Below are 20,095 nucleotides of genomic sequence, written 5' to 3'. Positions count from 1 at the left end.
TAACTTAAAAAATGCAACCCACAATAAAAAATTAAAAAAAAAAAGTCATCGTGATCTCCAGTGATATTTACTTTTGCTGGGGAGTGTTAGAGTTTTAAATGCCAAAGCATCCTTCTTGGTCAAGTGCAAAGTGGTGGATTGGTGTGGAACACCCAGTGGCAAGTACAGTAGGGCTGGGTCCTGGGAACTGCTCTTTGAGAAGCACTTAATGATTTGTTATGGTGACGGTATATGGAGAAAACTCATACCATTTTCCCCTCTCAGTGGTTTATGGAATAAACTACCTCAGTTATACCCTAGGCAATCATTCAAGGTTTCATTTGTAATTTGATGGGATAGATTTTAATTGTGGCAGTTTTATTCCTTCATATGTGCAGTGTTTACATTTTTTTCTCTGAAGCAGGAGAGTACAAAGTTCTTTTGATTTTTGGAATAGCACTATGCTTTGAAGGAACGTATTAAAATCTAAGGAGTTGAGTGTCCAGATAAACACAACCATAAATGGTACACTTAGGAAATATCTAAAATTACTAAATAGTTGACTAAAACCCAATAGAGATTTTTATGTGAAACAATGAATTGTAAGTGAAGAATTACTTTGGGCTGTTTTTTTCCCTTCATTTTAGCATGCAGAATTGCTTGAGTTAAAACATGTTTTTCACTTCTTTACTCCTAAGTTCCCATTTTGCTATATACAAGATGCCTAGAAAAATAAGAGAAAATTTTTGTTTGGTTATTGAGCTAAACTTTTCATTTTGGAAGTTTTTCTGTTGATGGGAACAGTAGACTAAGAACTTAGAAAAATTCTGATGATCCCCAGCCAGAAAAGGAAAATCACTTTCCCACTCTAGAAGTGAATAGAAAAGAGAATGTGCTACAACATGACATTAGTACTATTCATAAGGACAGAGAAGCAGCTAGACAAGGGTAACATAAATAGGGTACACTATGCAGACCATAATCATGGGTGATTTAATAGTATTATTTTTTGCCATTCCAACATTATTCCCTCGGTATCCCTTTGGTAGAATACATCATCCTAACTTGGGTTCCAGAAAAGCACAAAATCAAGTGAATAAATGAGCAAGTGCATGAGGGTAATTGATGTGCCAGTATGAGCTACTGGAAAGAAGACTAGGAAGGCAAAGTTGGAGAAGGAAAAAGAGGCATTATTTAGAAAGCATTTGACTGGCAAGGAGGAGAATAATCAATTGCAGGTGTCTCCAGACATGAGGATTTATCATCTTGCATAGCAAGTAGCCCAGGAGGACACAGCTTTAGCAGTTCAATGGCACTTCCCTCTCTCTGCTCCACCATCTTTACCTGTAAAGTGGCTGCAGTTACCAGCTTCTCTCACAACCATCATTGAATCAAGTGATGAAGAATGATATTTTATCTCAAACATCTCTTTTCAATATACAGAGAAAAGAGACGTTTCTGGATGCTCCTACAAGGCCCCTCTTGGGATTGGCCAGGATTGGCACACATGATCTTGCTCTAGCTGCAAGGAAGGTTAGCTAAAAAAGAACTACATTAGGAGCTTGTATCAATTCCAGGTCGACAAATCAGAAAATCCTTGTCTTCAGGAAACTTAACCTTTTGATGATGTGGACCAGCAGGAAGACTCAAGGTCTGGCAGAAGAGAAGGAACTGGAAGACAGTATTTCTCAAAACCACTAAGTTGAGGGACTGAGCAGTCATAGGCTGTAATTCTAGAAATTCAGAAGGAGGTTAGGAGCAGACAACTATCAAGAGAAAAATCACATAATTTGTTACCCAACAGAACTGTTAAGCAAAAGAGAAGAGAATGGTTCTTCTCTGTGGCCAGTGGAGACAGAGACAGAAATGGACCACTATTATCTGAGAAAAAGAAATCACAGAACCAATATTGTCCAACTCCATATTAATTGTTTCTATTTTTTTCTTTTCAATGTTGAACTTATTTCTTCTATTTCTAATAAAACGTTTTATTGCTAGTCCATTTATAATCAATAAGGTATTTTCAAATTGATTAGACTTTTTGATTTTCATAACACTTTCATTAAGGAAAATGGGACAGAAGATTTTCAGACGCAGGAACAGAATCATGAAAAAGGTAATTGCTGTGTCCACATTGAAATTAATTTTAATCAGCAGAGCCAAAACTGGACTTAAAGGGCTATAAACTCAGACATATATTTTTTGACAACATCCTAACTCCAAAAATGGTATGCAGAAGTGAATGGTCCGCTTGGTTATTTCTTTCTTACTTATTTAAGCTGCTGTTATTTATCAGTTAATTTATGACTTTTGTTTCTCTATGAATTACTTAAATTAATAGAAGTGAATGCTTATCCAATTGAATTGAACCTGTGGTTTTCAATTTTTATTAAGTGATCTAAAATTAAATTTGTAATTGTAGAGAAAGACTAGAAGAGTCATGGGAAAACAGAACTAAATGCTGTTATATGAACATTAAAAAATCAGTTCCAAGCATCATTTCAAATTCCCTATCTAATTTTCCTACTGACTACAGTTTTCTGAATCATTCCTTTATTTTAAAAATGTGAAAAAATGCTATTTTATCATATGAATTATTTAAGATTCCTTGAATCATTCTGTAACAAATGGGATAAAAATAAATTAATGAATTATATGCACTGTAGTCAGTTTTGCATAATATATAGGAAAATATTATCAATGCTATAATCATGCATCCACATTTTTAAGCTGTATCTCTTTACTTATTTGTCAATAGTTTCTCCAAGCCAAAATAGTATAATGAATTTTTTTATTTGCATTTGTATCAAGTAAGAGCCACATGTCCTACGTAAAATAAACCGGGTCAAGCCTAGTTGAATGAGTAAGCTCTGAAATGCAGAATAGTCTAACAAAAAATATGGAAAGTTATTTTTAAAATAATAACACTTTCTGTAATATATTCTAATAATGCAAGTTGATAATTTAGATGCACATTCTATTCTCAATTAATTAATATTGTAATGCCTGCAATACTCCAAAGGGCATGCACTCTTGTTTATTTTTCAGTGAGAATGGAATTGTGCTTAGAGCAAAATTTATTTATTATGCATCTAAGCAGGGAAAATTTTAAGTTAAACTAATTGGATGGAAATGTAAGCACTTTCCCTAATTTGCTCATACACATTTCTTTTAACATAGAATTCAGGATATACATTTTGGCTTACAATATTTTTTGCCTTGATGTTCATTTTTAATTATTTTTATTGTTGCATTGTAACTAATCCTGATATGGGATTCATTATGCCATATTCACACAAGCATATTATATAATTTGATCAATCTCATTTTCCAGTAACTTCCTTTCTCCCTCACCCCAATCCTCTGTCTCTACTGATCTCCTTTTGATTACTATTATTATTTTAATTATTGTATCATAATTATATGTATAAGCATGGTTCATTGTATTTATTCATACATGAACCTAGCATAATTTGGTAGATTTTACTCCCCACTACTTCCTCATGCCCTGCCCATCTCCTTCCTTCTCTCTTCTTCCTCTACTCAATTGGTCCCCCTTCTATTTTTGTGAGATTCTATTTTTTTCTCTCTCTCTCTCTCTCTCTTTCTCTCTCTCTCTCTCTCTTTCTCTCTCTCTCTCTCTCACACACACATATCAGACAAAATGTTCAACTCTTGATGTTCTCAGTCTGGCATATTTCAATTAACATGACATTGTCTAGTACCATCCATAATGCATTAATTTCATTCTTCTTTAGGGTTGTGTAAAACTCCTTTGTGTATATGTACCACATTTTCTTCATCCACTCATCTGTTCACAGGCACTTAGGCTAGTTATATAACTTGGCTGTTGTGAATTATGCTGCTGTAAACATTGGTGTGCATTAATCATTATGATACACTTATTTTACTCCTCTTGGATATATACCAAGAAGTGGTATAGCTGGGTCATATGGTAATTCCATTCCTCCTTCTGCCTGGAATGATTTTCTCAAAGTCCTTAATCAACTTTAGTTCTCTGCTAACATGTCAGCTTCTCTGCAAACTAACCATCCTATTTAACATTGCACCTCACCCAGAATTTTCCATCACACTATTTGTTTTGTTTTTCTGCACATGATCCAGGCTATGCTTTCCTTGTGTATTTGCTTAATTCCCATCTTTCAGTGTTTATCTCCAGCTTCAGGAGGACCAGGATTCTTCTCTGTTTGGTTTATATCCCAGCATCCAGTACCTGGCACTCAATAAGTATTCACCAAATATCTTTGCACTGATTGAAAGGAGCAGAGGTGGAACAAGGGGGCTGGAGTGAGAAATGCAGTGGTGCTGAAGAAGAGACTATGTGGGGATGATTGCTAGGACAGAAGATGGAACACACATATTAAGGATAGCAAACATATGAAGGACTTTAACTGTGGTGATGAAAAGCATTTTGAGCAAGTGAATATCTTGATCAGACCATTCTAACAACTGTATGGAGAGGAGCATTGATGCACATTTGAAGGAAATAGTGCAAAATTTAGCAAGCTGTTATATTAAAGGTCCCATCAAATATGTACATTTATTTTACTCTATAAACACAATAGCTTAAAGAACTTCAGGGCTCATGTAGCTGTAATTAAAAGCAGATGTGTTTTTAGGCATAGCTTGACACAAGACTCAAATGCCATCAAGAAATCCTCTTTTCTGTCCTCCTCCTTCTCCTCTTCTTCTTCTTCTTCCTCCCCCTCCTTCTCTTCCTTTTCCTTATTTCCACCCCCCTCCACTTCTTATTATTTGCTCAATTGTCAACATAATCCTAAGGTTCTGTATATCTACAATTCCTGTCTCCTGTCTCCTACAACCCTCGGGGAAATTCTCATAGCTTTACATTGCCTCTAATGGAATCACGTGGCCATTTCTCACCAACCATGGTGGTCTGGGAATGAAATGATTGGTCAACTTTGATTATGGTACATACTTCACTCTTGAGTAAGGGGTGGGGTAGGAAGTGGTTGGTTTTCCTGAGTGAACTTAGAGTATAACTGTTATAATAAGAGGGAAATGGAGACTTGTAATGGCCAACATATGACCACTACCAAGGGGTAATGAAGACTTGAACTTGGGTCATAGCAGATGGAATACAACTCAGAGTTTGAGCTTATGTGACTAGGGTTTGGCAGTGCCATTAATGAAGATTTGGGATGAAGTAGGAGGAACAGATTTATGAGAGAAGGAAAGCATTTTCTTGCTTTCTCATCCCTGTTTTTATTAATAAAATTGTTTCCAGCTTCTTAGAGCTCAAGAACAATTGAGTTCTGCAAGAGGCAGGAGGAAAATTCTTCTACCAACCACTTATTCTCAGAAGACTTGTCCCTGTGGTTTTAAAAATTCTTCTCTCTGAGTCTGCATGTGAGAGAATCAGACTGAAAATTGTTTTTTTCTCAATAATTTGCACTTTCTCTGGTTGGGCTAACAGCATATATAGAGTAGAAGACCATTGGTCAGAACTGGATTTAGTCTTCTCTTATAGAACATTTCCACATGGATGACTTAAGGCCATCTTTGGTTGCACTGTGGATTAGACTTAGAGAAACAAGTGATGCCAATCCATAAAATTCTAGTGGATTTCTATGAAATTATGAAGCTAGAAATGGCTAAATCTTGAGGAAACAGGGTGCAAGAAAGGAGAGAAGGCAGGCACTAAGTGACAGTGCAGTTATAGTGCTAGTATTTTTTTTCCTTTTTTTGGGTGATTATCATTGACCAGATAGTGTTCTAAATTATTGACACAAAATTAGTAATTTAATCACTACAGCTCCAGTTTGTGGTGAGTACTATTGTTATTTCCATTTTATAGATGAGAAAACCAAGAGTCAGAAAGATCCTTATTAATGTATGTTATGGAAGGTCCCTCAGCTAATAAGTGATAAAGCTAGAATTCAAGCAATCTGGCTCAAGGGCCTGCCCTCTTAATAAAAGGATCATATGTTCCAGAATTGCCCAAGACAGTCTAAATTTATGCCTGTAGCTTTGGCATCATTTAAAATATGAACTCTAGAGTGTCCCCATTTACACAATAAATTATGAACACCATTCTTCTTAACCATGATGTTTTGCTTACTCAAAGCCAAGAAAATCTAATCTGAGCAACAGAGGCAACCAAATGACTAGGTTGTATCTCCAGGTATATGAGTGTGACATTTTTTATCAAATATGATTATTTGATAACCATTCCGTTTGTTCTTAGAATTAAACTTGCTGTATGGGTTGGTGTAAGTTTAATTTTAACTAGTAAATCACTTTGCTTTCTTAGACTTTTAAGGCACTGTTTTATGATATCATAAAATTGCCAATGACTATGTTTTGCCCCATTCTGGAATGATTTTATTTATGCCTCAACACTTGGCTTCTTCAGGTTCCCCCAGATCTCCAGAATGAAGTACTGATCAGCCTGTTAGAGACGGATCCTGATGTCGTGGACTATTTACTCAGAAGAAAGGCTTCCCAATCATCGTGAGTATGCCAGTTTTCCATTTTCTAAAGGCACGTTGGGGGTTTCTATTTCCATTTCTAAAGAATTAGAAACATTTACATAACTTCATGCAGGGTGACCGAAGTGGAATTTTGGCAGCTTTCTGGCAACTCTGATCACTCCACCTAACCAGAAAATGCTTCAGTCTTACCAATCCACTTATTGAATTAGAAACCACTTTACAAGACTTTTCTATTTCATTTTCAGCTTTCTGTAGCCCCTTGAGATCCTTTCAACTGTGTTTACTGGGAAAAAAGAACACTAAATCACTGGCAAAGAGCTCAGAGGACTATGATGCACATCAGTGATTCTTCTTTTAGAATCTTGATAACTGTGCTCAGGAGCCCAAAAGGCCATGCCTAGAGATGTCTTGAACAGTTTTATCAGTGAAAGCAATTCATTTGAAATTAGAGGTGTGCTCTTTCTTGACTTTCCTATCCTTTATAACTTGTATTCTTCTTAAATATTTTTTTTCTTTTTTTATGTGGTACTGGGGATTGAACGCAGAACCTCATGCATGCTAGGCAAGTGCTATACCACTGAGCTACATCTCCAGCACCTAGCTTGTATACTTTTGATGCAAATGTACCCTGGTCTTCACATTCACCTAAGTTTGCAGTGAGGAATATGAAACTATGCTGTAGGATATGGTTTGCTACTATTCTTCCCTAAAGGAACACTGTATTTTTGCATTAGTAAGATTTTATGGCTAATTCCAATGATGTCTACAGAGGCACAGTGTGTGGAGGTGCTGAGCAGTTGGAAAAGCCAGTTAAAGGGTTAATATGGCATCACTAACCAGGAGCAATATTATCACCATGACACCCAACTTTAAATTTATGACATGAAAAGTTGTTACTGTTCTCTTATGAAAGTATCATTTATTTTATGCTTTTTATCTGCTCAGTTTTAATAATTCTAAGATACATTTTATGCATGGTTTATCATCTTCAAAGATGAGATCAATCTTATTATCAATGGAATATCTTAATTTATAGCATTTTTTCTTTTTTAATCATATGCATTTTTTTCTTTCTTAATGATATATAAAACAGTGCTATATCTTATTTGGTTGAGTCTTAGAAACAATGACACAGGTTAAATTACACTGTATAGTGATGTTGAATTTGATTAATTTTCTTTTTGGATGATTTCAGATATTAATAAAATTATATTAAAATTATATTATTTTTAAATACATTTAGTGAAAGAGAAATCTGCATTTTTCAATCCTCTTCTTTCCCATATCATTACATGAATAGTCCTGCTGAATTCAGCTTCATTCCATTTTCAGCAGAGCTAGGAAGGTCTTATAATTGGATCACACTTTCAAATGCACTTTTTAAAAATCCACGTCTGTTCCAGTCATTATCAGGCCAAATTCTGTTCCATTAAGACATTCTATATGGATTCAATCCTCAAGAGCCATGAACAAATAAAAATATATTCAAACTATAAATGGGCTAAATGGGCTAGCATTTTATGGTCTTGCTTTTCATTTTAGAGAATTGAGGTCACACTTATATTTTTCCTAGATTTCTAACTATCATCAAAGTGTTAAACTCTGATCTAAAGTAACAAATGACTTTTCTTCCCAACAACACACGTACCACCAAAATTTTAGTGAATTCACTTAGTTTTCTCCCCTGTACAAGAAAACAGACATGGCAGTATTTCTTTTGTGAATCCCTCATTAAGCTACATTTATTTGAAATTTTGTTGGTATCCTATGGAAAAGCTAGAAAATATACTCCTGAGAAACCACAGAGTTTTGACTGACTGATTTTCTGCTTTTGTGTGGCATTATTAGCTACAGTTTTTACTTTCAAGAGCCACTGATGGGAATTATTTTTCTGTGCTTTTCAAATACACTTTTTGCACATAAATGCCAAGGTAAAAAGTGAAACTGTCTTTGTGTACTCTTAGGAAAAGGAAGAAGCACACATATACACATGCATGCCAAGCTTTGTAATTCTCCAGTCTCTTTTGTTCCCTATCCCTCTTAAGAGTAAGAAATAGAATCAAAAGATCTACGTAAACTGACCACAGACCATGATCTTAGGTGAGTGTCATGGCTTCAGGAATATAGAGATGAGCCCCTCGGAGCTCTGTGGATGTCAAGGACAAGTGTTATCAGAGAACAGAAAACAGCTGGCAAGACTTATTTAGCAGGAGAGAGAAGAGATTGGGTTTTCTTTGTTTGTTTGTTTTCCTCTAGGAACAGGCCAAAGAATGGCCCAGATGGCCAACTGTGATGTCATGAAGTAAAAATGCATAGATTAATGAAAGAGCATTTATTGTTATTGCCTTTTGAAGCCTGAAAGTCCTACCCATCAAACTATAAGTGATCTCCTAGCACCTTAGATCCATGCTTCCCAAACTTTGCATATGGAGCAGCAGAAGATCTTGGTAACATGTTCTTTCTGAATCAGTAAAAGTGGGGAAGAGGTCTTTGAATCTATATTTCTTTTTTTTAATTTTTTGTAGTTGTAGATGGGCAGCATGCCTTTATTTATTTTTGTATGTGGTGCTAAGGATTGAACCCAGTGCCTTACACATGCTAGGCAAGTGCTCTGCCACTGAGCCACAGCCTCAGCCCCTGAATCTATATTTCTAACAAGCTCCCAAGTGATACTGATGTTGCTGGTCCATGATCCACATTGTGAATAGGGAAAGCTTAAAATACCAAGGCATTTTCTTGCCTTTAAGAGCTTTGACATTTGTTGAAGAGGGCCTACAAGTACAAAAATAATAGGAAGCATGTTATGCAGTATGTCACAGAGTGAAAGGTAATAGGTGTTACATTAGTGGCTCAGGTTTACCTGCCCTTTTGAATCACCTGGGAAGCTTAAAAAACTTCTATGACAACCCCTGCCCCCAGAGATGCTGATTCATTTTTTTCTGGGTTACAATCTGAAATGGGGATTTCTTAAAGCTTCTCACATGGATCTAATGAGCAGCAAAGGCTTAGAACATCAGGCTCAGATCCACCAAGTTGGATACTATGCATTTACAATTACAAGAGGATTTTGAGGTGGGTGATTTTTGACCTTCAAAAGGTCAAAAAGGGAAATGATGTTCTAGATCATAAATCAACTTGAAGCTTGGAGAAGAGAAAGAGGTGTGACTTGAAGATTTCATGGATAGCTTCTGAAAAGAAGAGGATTTGAAGTTGACTTGGAAGATGAAGGAGGATATAATCAGACTTAGATGTTTGGGGAGCTAAACCCAGGGCCTGCCCAGAATAGTGAACCATTTGATTGTCTGGAGACCTGATAGAGAACCTAGGCAGAAGCTTTTAAATAGTAGGCTGGTGGGTGGCACTTAAGTTAGGAGGTAATGGTGAAGAAGAGTTACAGTGACAATAGACTACCATAATCATTGATTACAGTGATAGTTAATTACAGTACCCAAACTGACAGATGGTGCTGGCTCCATTGGCATGTCATTTATCCATCAATAACACATGTTTGTTTGTGTAGTTTAACACACTGGTTACAACGCTCCAGGTTTAGAGCCAGATTTCCCAAGTTCAAATTCCAGCTCCACTTCTATTAGCTGTATGATCTTGAGTAAATTAATTGATGGAGTCTCAGTTTTCTCATCTGTAAACTGTAGATTAAAAAGTAGCACCAAAATAGTATCTCTAATGCTCTTAAAATAGTATCTGGTTTATAATAAATGCTAAAAAAATATTAACAATATGCTCACGTTGCTTTGAGCTTCAACCTTTGGTTCATTTACAAGTACTTAGCAGGGATGGGGATCACTAGATTCTACCTTGGTGTGCATTACATAACAACCTACCAGGTAATATGGCCCAAGGGAGAACTCATCCACTTTAAGCTGTGGCATTGTGTCTAAAAGAAAATCCCTCATTCACTTCAGACCCTTTGATTTTTCCCCCTGAAGTTTCTGTACTTTGCCCCCTTCCCATTCACATACTTAAATAAAGCTTTAGATTCCTGTGAGGCCAAGTGGAAACTGTACAAAATTTAATTTGGAGGGGGGAAAACACATTTTCAAAAGAGTGTAAAACCAAGAACGAGAAAATATTTATTATTATTTTTGTTTTGAAAGAGCAAACATTTAGTGATATTTGGGAACTTAATGTTTTTGTTTTGATTTTGGTTTTTCCCTTTTTTATGCAACATCAGAATTGGGAGTGAAAGGAGAATTCATCATTTTTTCTTATGTTTGTATACTTAAATTTTTGGCTTCATTCAAAATGGGATGCCAAAAGGAGATTAGAGGAGAGTTTTATTACTAAAGATGCAAGACTTACAGTTTTTTCAATTGCTTGTCTGGCATATTTATTAGAATTATATGCTCTTTTCTTCAAAGGTACTTAAAATAATTCCTCCCCTTTGATTTATGAATGTAATTAAAAAGGGAGGGGGGATATAAAGTTAATCAAAGAGTACAAGGTAGTGTGAATAGGGATATTTGCTACAGAACAAAGGTATTATAGCAGGGCTGAGACTGGGCAGGGGCAAAGGAGGCATGTGCCTAGGCACAAATTTAAGAATGTGCCTCCAAACAGTCATAAACACTAATTATATTATAATGCAATATTTACCAAACCAAAGGGATCCCCCAAATCAATAATGAATAAAATATCAACATTTTTTTTAAAAAGACCAGTGCACTGCTTAGCCATACTAGAGCCTGAAGGTAAAACAAGTCCCTTGACTTAAGTGGAAGGAACTCATCAATCACATGATAGCCTTCACCTATCTCACTTTTTTTAGCCAAGAGCATTAATGTGTTTGACAGTTTCTCCTGACCAAGTGATGATCTTAAAAAATGTTTAATTATGTTAAATTGAAAGAAAATCATAATGAAATTCTGTTTTGGTTTAAATAAAGTACTTAAGCTGACCATATGTTGTAAGTTCAAATGTACTTAATTTTAATTTTTAAGTATTTTTGACTTTTTTAATGATCTAGGGAGAAAAATTAACCCGACATAGACTTTTGTAGATAGAATGCACAGTTCTCTTTTTGCCTGAAGCACTGCAGACCCTTGAAATTCTGTATAAGGGATATTTCACAGAACTAAGCATGGTTAATGTGAAAAGTCTACATAATTCAGAGCTCAGGAGAGCTCAGCAGAGCTCAGATAATCTGTGACGTGGTAACCATTTCCAACAACAGTTCTCATAATTTTTAAATGCAGGCTTGAGAAAAATGTGTAAGGAAAACTTGCTTTTATTCCATCAAACTGCATAGATGCCTCAGAAATATAATATTCATTCAGTAAAACTAAGTAGAACATCTTCCCCAAGAATAAGAACAAAAGAAAACAAATTTAACTACATTTGAAGAGAAGGTAAATACAAATTGAACCAAACCTATAGGTATATATTTTTAAATTTCATTATGTCTAATCCTGTTAATTGCCTTCACGATGTTTAATTGAAATTGAAAAAAAAAAATAGTAAAACTGGTATCCTGTGAATCAGAACCATGGATATACTTGTCTTAAAAGATAATATTGTAGGACTGAAAAATTGAATGATAAGCCTTCCTTCTTCATTCTGCAGAACTGTTGAACTTTCTTATAATTTAAAGATATCACATTTAGCTTATCAGATAAATATCATGTTGACAATTCATTTTAATATTTTGGATTGTCTTTAAACATGCATCCATAAATCCATGGAGTATTCCTCTGTTCCTTTACTATGATTTGTCAGATTTCAGAGAAGTCTTACTTTATCTATAGCATAACAGAAAAAAAAAATACTATTGACTGATAGTATCTGGTGGCTTCAATTGTCATTTCATTCTAGTTCCCTGGAAATTATGAAGCATTAAGCCCCCTCCAACACATACATACTTCATTTATGAAAGCCTTTTCAGCCAGTTTTAGGAAAAGATCACATGTATTATGGGATTCCATAATTTAAAATTTCAAAATGCATAAGTGTGCCTTCTATGGAAAGACAATCATCCAGTGTGGAGAAGAATTGATCACATCCTCCCTTCTTTCTAACATCTTTACTGGTGATTCACAGTTCTTTTTTAAATTTATAAAATATAACTTTGGAGATGTTTTATGGGCCACATTGTAAATAAAATGAATAGATACAGTATGGTTTTATCTTCATCTGTTAAAAATGCTCCATACATGCTATTAGGAGGGAATTAATTAGAAGTAAAAATGAGGAGAGAAATGTCATCAAATGTCCAGGCTGCTTGCTTCATCACGCAGTGGGAAGGTTAGAGCCATATCAGCTCCTCTTTGGAGTAGGGTATTTTTTTCCCTAGGATTCTCCATAAGGCAGGCTTTGTAGACCTGAGCATGATTAATATGAAAATCCTCCATAATGCCCATAATTCCAGAGTTGCTATGTCAGTGGATTCCTTTCCTAGTATAATTAATAGTGTCTATGATGATTACGAGCTTTGAGTTCCAACAGACTTAAGTTTATCAGTTGATTAACTGAGCCAAGGATGAAGACAACACATATTTGAAATCTTCAGGAGTGTTTCTCACTGAGACAGCTCAGCAAGGGGCTGGGCTGGCCACATCCGGTAATTGAACCGGAGTTTTCCATTTATCCACAGAACAAGTTCTGTGCTTCCGGCTACAGTGCAGGCCTGCTCACAGTACCCTGCCAGCGTGCTTACCCCTTGACCTGGAGGGACCAGCTGAGGGTGAGAACATGATTCGCTCTCCATGCCCATCCCATGCTTGTTTGGTTAGCTGAGATTGGCCATGCATGCTATGGATGGTCCTGGGGTTTGGGGATCTAATGGGAAAACCCTCCATGCATGGAGGAAAACCCAGGTTGACTAGAAACCCATCCATCCAACAGTCTCTACCACAATCTATTGTGCCCTGAGACTGGAAAGATAAGTCACTAGGTACTTATAAGCCAAAACTCATGTCAACTGGCAACTCTTCTGCCCAGCATTCTAGTAAATTCCAAGACATAGAAAGAGAGGCTACTACATGCTTTAGATAACTCTTCATCTAGTGAATCACTGATCTGGGTAAATATTTTCTGTAAATAAGTAAATGAATATTTTAATGCCTTCACTTAGGATCCTGAACTCAAAACTGTCTTCTTAGAGCTGGATTTTTTCCAGAGGTAAATGCAAGAGAGGATCACTGTTGTTTCTTGTCTCATTCTTTCAGAGATAACCAAAGGGATCATTTTTGTTTTGTTTTGCTTGTTTGTTTTATTTGACAATTCCTTGACAGGGTTTCTAGGCAATTTCACTGCCAATTTTTGACCTATGCTGAGAAAATAAAATGATAGGAAAATATTTTAAAAGGCCATTAACTTTAAGCATAAAATAGAGCATCTTACTGATTTGCAATATTGTTGAATGCTATTTAGCAAATAAACATTAGAAGGGTCCCAACCCCTAATGCCTCTGTTGCTAGAAAGAAATGTTTTTGTCAACTTCCTTATTATTTTACTAATATACAGACTGAGATAATGAACAAAGAGAGCTGTTAATAGTAGTTCAGTCCAATACCTGAAACATGGTGGACTCTGTACAAACTTGTACCATAGACCAACAGGTTATTTCACATGAGTATATTTCTAATTCTGATTGCCAGGCACTCATACTGTATTCCCTCCCATGGCTGAGATAAATTGGGAAGGCCTGGCTGCAAAAGAAGGCATCATTGCTCACAGGATGGCCCTCTCTGCCTGTCCCTGACTGTGACCCAAGTCATTCTGAGGAGGTTCAAGACCCATGTCTACTATTGAACAACTCATCCACCTCTATCTCTAGGAATCATCCCCAGGCAACTCCCTCAATTTCTCCCCTGATTGGAGCCCCACCTGTTCTCACTTTAGTGGCTTGACTGATGAGACTTATGTCAGGTGGGCCTCTCCTGCCTCCCTCACCTCAACATGTTCTGATCTGCAACCAGACTACATTTTGTTGTCTGAATCCTGCTTATGGCAGGATAGAGGAAGTCCAAGAGTTCAGCTGGGATAGGCACACCTGCTCTCTTTCCCCCTTCTGGAGTACCAGTCACCCCAAGATGAGGACCATCATATTCACTCCCAGTCTAACCAGTGCTACAGTTTGGGCCACCATTTGTGGTTTTCTTCCTGCTTCAGCTCTCAACAGACCCTTGGCCCACTGTCACACTTATAGATTGAGAGAGGGGGGAAAAGGTTTGATTATTAGAGGTTCCCAAACATCTTCATGCATCAGAATCATCTATTGGGCTTCTGCTGGCCCCACCCCAGAAGTCCCCTTTTAATAGGCAGAGCTGGCTTCCCTACACTCAGAAGAAACTCACATGATCTGTTATTACCATCTTGAAATTCCTTTATTTTTAAAAAAATTTTTAGCATGGTACCCCACATGCTCATTTTGCACTGGCCTCCACAAATGATGTAGCTGCTCCTGTCCAGAATAGAGCTTGAAAATTTATATTTCCAACAAGTTCCCGAGTGAAGCAGATGCTACTGCTATAGGGAGCACACTTTCTTATTTCACAAACGGTAAATGAGATTTTGCAAAGCCAACCCAAAGAAAAGAGGAAACAGACAGTGGCCCTCTTCCTCCTGCCTTTTCCTCTCTACTTAATTAGATCCAATAAGAGTTATGAAAATGGAGGAAAATTGGTATAGGAATTTTGGTTAATTTTATTATTGCTATTGTCATTGTTGTTTTACTTTCACCAAACTAAATGCTCTTATGAGGCATACTGCTTTTTCTGTTCCCTCCCCACAACAACTAATGTAGGTCTGATTTCCCTGTGTGTACATTAGTCCAAAAACAATTTTCAGAGACAGCTTGAAAAAGCATATAAAGTGCAGCAAGGTCTTAGTAGGTAACTTGAGGGAATGGGGGAAGGAAAACAATAGAAAAAGTGATAAAATGAAGCTGCAATGCAAGAGACAAAAAGGCACTCCCCAAGCTTTGATACATCAACTCAAATGGAGCTCCATTTCCTCTGAGCTTTTAGTATTCATTTCAAACAGAAATACATTACTTATTATATGACTCATGCTTCCATAATATAAAAATAACCTACTCACTCACTAGAAACCCAAATGTCCCTAGTACCAAGACTTAAGAGAAATTTGTTTCATGAGGCATCTTTCTTTCTATACATAACACCTAGTTCCATCTGCAATTTATAACATTTTGTGGAACATATTATCTTCTATATATTGAGTAAGACAGATGAGAAAGACATGAGATAGAATTATTGTGGTCTTTGTGAGCTAAAATACAATCTTTTAAAAACTTTTCTCCCAATATGAGGAGGCAAAAACAAAACAAAACATCTATAGCCCCGATAGTTGTTTTGGTTTGGGCTCATGAATCGACTTAACTCTCTTTAAAACATCTCATAAAATAAGGCTTTACGTAGCTACTATTATTGATATAAAATCATGACTTATTCTTACTAAGTAGACAAAAGATATTTCCATTAATGACTGGGAATATGTCAATGGAAGTAGCCCAATAATATGATTTATAGCCCTGTTCAGAACATTGAACCCTGATTTTGAACTGGGTTCTGTGTTAGTTCAACTTATTAGATTTTTCTAATTTTCATAATAACCTTTCCTCAGTCAGAGCCATACCCCATGACAACAGACAAGTGTCCAATTAGTTTTAGTTTGTGTTCCTTTGGCTAGAATTAAAGAGATTTTTCCCTTTAATTAGCTATGGTGGTTAAATAGTGTTCCCCCTACTTTCCAGCAGAAATAGTTAAGTTCCTTTGATTTTTTTTTCTTCAAATTCATTGGAGGCCTGAAGGTCTGGAAAATCATCCTCATGGCTGTCCTCTGGCTCCTGCCCATAAGATTGTCTGATATCAGTTCAAAGAGGAAGCAAGGAAAGGACTTATTTATTCCATGTGGGTAGAAAATGTCCTTAGCAAAACGGCTCAAACCCTAACCACCTCAGTGACAGGCAGCTGGCATGGCACATCAGGAATGCTGGGATGGTTTCTCCCTGGGTATTAACCCTTGGTGGAAACCTGAAATGAAGCTAGCTTCTTGGTCCCCATGAGGGCACTGCTTCCATTTTGCATGCACAAAACCATTTGGTTAGGAAGGGATTGCTCAGGCGTATGTTTACCTTCTTTAAAACCACAAAGATTTGTTTTGAAAATTTCAACTAAAGGAAAGCAAAGACTGGAAAAAGGAAGCAAAGTGAGGGTGGGGTGCAGAAGCAGATTCTGAAACTTTAATCAACCTGTGATCATTTCCCTTTAAGATTTTGTCAGGGCCACTGTTTTGAGGAAGGTAGAAAGTAAAGATGTTCCAGGTAAGACTTCACCAGTCTTTCCATGTTCCTGAAGTTCTCATTTTCCTGTTCCACTTACATATTCACCACTTCCGTGGCTGTGAGAACACATTCATACGTGTATATATGGTTTGGTAACTAGTGTGTCAGATCAATGTATAAAATCACTAGTCCTTTGCAGAATCATTTTAAATATGTATTAAAATACAGTGGATTCTTAATGGTGGTCATATATTTATCTTTCTGGCCAACTCTTTCTATATGAAATACTTATTCCCACCAGTAGCATCATCATCTTCATCACAGGAAGGATGAATTTAAGTATTTCGAGAAGAAAATTTCCCCAAGTTTCATTCAAATGATTTTTAATACAGGATATTGAAGAAGGTAAAAGTGGCAGCTGCCAGTTTTTCCTTACTTAATAGAAAGTGACCATCAGAGTTTAATTTTTAAATGAAACCAGGATTTAATCCACGAGGCACCTCAGGCATATTTGTTGGCGAATACAGAGATGTGCTTCTGTTTATTTTCCATCCTTCCCCTGGCAGCTGGCATTTCCCGTTACAACTTCGATTTTTCTGCCCTCTGCGGGCCACACATTGGCGATTACAGGGATCCATCTTTTCATCTCCTTCCTATGCTCGGCTGAAGTTTTGTTACATTTGTTAGGTTTTACTGCCCTCTGCTGGCCGTACATTGGCGAACACCGTGCAGGGATCCGTGTCAGTTTCATCCTCCCCCCTCCTTCTCAGGGTCTGCCGTTTCTTGTTACATTTGTTGTGTTTTGCCGCCATCTTCCGGCCATTATGTGGAAACGCTTTCATTTTATTAATGCAGACATGTTGGAACATTGCTCAAAAGGCCCCTGTGTCCATGCGTTCTCCTCCTGTCATTTAAGTAACGGTTGTATTGTTTAAATGTGGTCACAAATTATTAACACACTCATGTACCTGTAACTGTCTCGTTGTACCAGAAGCCCTGACATTCTGCAATCGGAAGTTTCCTTTTCTATGGGAGGGAGGCATTCATCTACAGACTCCAACAAGGCCTCCAGTGGAGACATCTCCCCTTATGACAACAACTCCCCAGTGCTGTCCGAGCGCTCCCTGCTGGCTATGCAAGAGGACAGGGGCCAGGGCGGCTCGGAGAAGCTTTACAAAGTGCCAGAACAATATATGTTGGTGGGCCACTTGCCAGCGTCAAAGTCAAAGTCAAGAGAAAGTTCTCCTGGACCAAGGCTTGGAAAAGGTAAGGGGAGTCTAGATGATACAGGCCAAATCAAGTGACTCTATTTGTGCATATGGCATGATATAAGACACTTTGAACCTCCTCTTCCACTGTCCCTTGTTTACTGTTTCTGTAATTTAGTGAGCATTTACTGAGTACCTGCTGAACACCTACTCGGGAAGAAAGGGTGGTGAGTGCAGGCGTTGTCTTGGAGAGTCCTTGCAGCCCACACTCTGATTTTCAAATATGTGGGAAGTGAGCACATGCCAGGAAGAGCCACTTATATTTCCAGTTGACCCCCCTACCCCCAACATCCAGAAAACTTTATTTATCCTGGTGGGTAGGTTTTGGTTGCATATTTGATAGCCTAAGATGTCACCCACTTACTACTATTGGTTTCATAAAGATAACAAGTTGAACCTACTACATAACTAGGCAGCATGCTGGAACCAAACAGTGTCAGAGTCCAATGACAAGAGCACTATATTTGAAGTAAGACTCTGCTCTGCCACTTTCAACTTGCAAGATACCAAACAAATGATTGAGCTTTGCTGAAACCCATGTCTACCTGCTATGAAAATTCAGAAATGATAATGGTGTCAAATTCCTTGGGTTTATTAGCTAATTCATGGCAAGTTCTGAATGCAGCTCTTAGTGTATCATAAGCACTGGATAATGCATGCTATGTAACTTGTGTGTTTTTCTCACCTTTCCTCACACTGGGTGTCTCTTCTGTCAAATGATCTCCCATTTATCTCCTAGGGATGAAATGAGATAATGTATGTGAACTGCTGAACCTGGAGGCACTAGACATTTGCTTCTATAAATCATAATTATGATCCCATCACAGGATTGTAGAGTGGAGGAAATGAGATGGCTAGAAAATTCTAATGTAGCACTTAACTCCAAAGCTATTTATGCACAGACTCCGGGGGTTTCCTGAAGGAATAGGTGCAGGAATGAGTCTGTGGGTGCCAATAGCTGAGTATTCCAGAGGGTAGTCCAGAAACAGTTACTGCTGGTCCTCAATCTCTGATTAATATGGTTAGAGCCCATAAGCATCTTGCCATCACCCCCTTGTATGAGCTTTTCCTACTGCTGTTGTCACAATCACAATTTCAGTGGATTAAAGCAGCACACAAATTTGCTATCTTATGATTTGGGAGGTCAGAAGTCTAAAATGAGTCCACAGGGCTGCCTTCCTTATTGGAGGCTCTGGGGAATAATCTGTTTCCTTGCATTTTTCAGCTTCAAGAAGCTTCTGTATCCCTTGTCTCATGGCTTCTTTCTCCACCTTTAAAGCCAGCAAGAGAGCAGCTTCTGTCTTATGGGGCCCTCCTGGGTCATACAGGAATATCACCTCATCACAAGAATCATATAATTCGATTGCATTTGCAAAGTGCTTTTTGAATATAAGATAATGGCTTTAGAGGTTCTGAGGATTATGATGCAGAGACTTTTCGGGGGGGGGGGTATTCTGTCTACTAGAACCAAGATATAAGAAGTCTTTGTAAGGCCCCTGAAAAGCAAAGATGAATTGTATCCTGTTTTGCATCTGGCACAATCTTGAATACTTTACTTTGCACAGAAAAGATGTTATAAAATATGTATTGACTTTTGTCTTTAAAATTTCGTTTTGTGTCACACACCTTTTTGTGCTTTCTGTCTTAGAGATGTCAGAGGAGCCTTTCAATATCTGGGGAACTTGGCATTCAACATTAAAAAGTGGATCCAAAGACCCAGGAATGACAGGTGGAGTGTTATTCTTAAAATTCATTGCAATCACTTTTAAAATTAACTTTGTTTCATTTTTGCCTTGTTATCGTCTTACATGGTTGTTAAATATTACTGGGAAAATACTGAAGAGAGGGGGAAAGGATAACATTACCTGTAGGTTTTCCACCCAAATATGCCATTTCATTTTCCTTTTCAGAGACATAAATTGGTGACAAGGCTGTTTAATCTGGTTTTGCAGCTCAGCTAACCTGTCAAGAGTCTAGGCATAAGTTTTGAGCGGCCACATGAATTGTGCCGATGATCAGAAAGCATTTGTCATTTCTTTTGCTAGCAGGTGTTTTTAGGTGGCGGCAGCTGAGAGCGTGCTGTGTTTTTTTTTTTTTTTTTTTTTTGG

At 37.3% G+C, this 20,095-nt stretch overlaps 1 protein-coding gene across 2 annotated transcripts in view; it reads left to right on the top strand.

Moving 5' to 3' along the window:
- The window catches only part of Arhgap6 (Rho GTPase activating protein 6), a 472,030-nt gene extending 451,953 nt beyond the window's left edge, over positions 1-20,077 (top strand). The window contains exons 10-13 of one of the 2 annotated variants that reach the window (XR_007344780.1): positions 6,377-6,474; positions 13,066-13,155; positions 16,708-16,758; positions 17,711-17,840. Coding sequence is in view for 1 of the 2 variants with exons in the window: in XM_015487958.2 (XP_015343444.2) it covers positions 6,377-6,474; positions 17,711-17,985; positions 19,636-19,913 (651 nt within the window). In the remaining variant the exon portion in view is untranslated. Of the gene's footprint in view, positions 1-6,376; positions 6,475-13,065; positions 13,156-16,707; positions 16,759-17,710; positions 17,986-19,635 lie in introns of those variants that run through there. The other variant, XM_015487958.2, reaches the window with a different exon arrangement.
- The last annotated feature ends 18 nt before the right edge of the window (positions 20,078-20,095 follow it).

The sequence above is a fragment of the Marmota marmota genome, unplaced genomic scaffold (genome assembly GCF_001458135.2).
Source record: "Marmota marmota marmota unplaced genomic scaffold, marMar, whole genome shotgun sequence".
NCBI lineage: Eukaryota > Metazoa > Chordata > Mammalia > Rodentia > Sciuridae > Marmota > Marmota marmota.
This window is presented reverse-complemented; position numbering and strand designations above follow the sequence as displayed.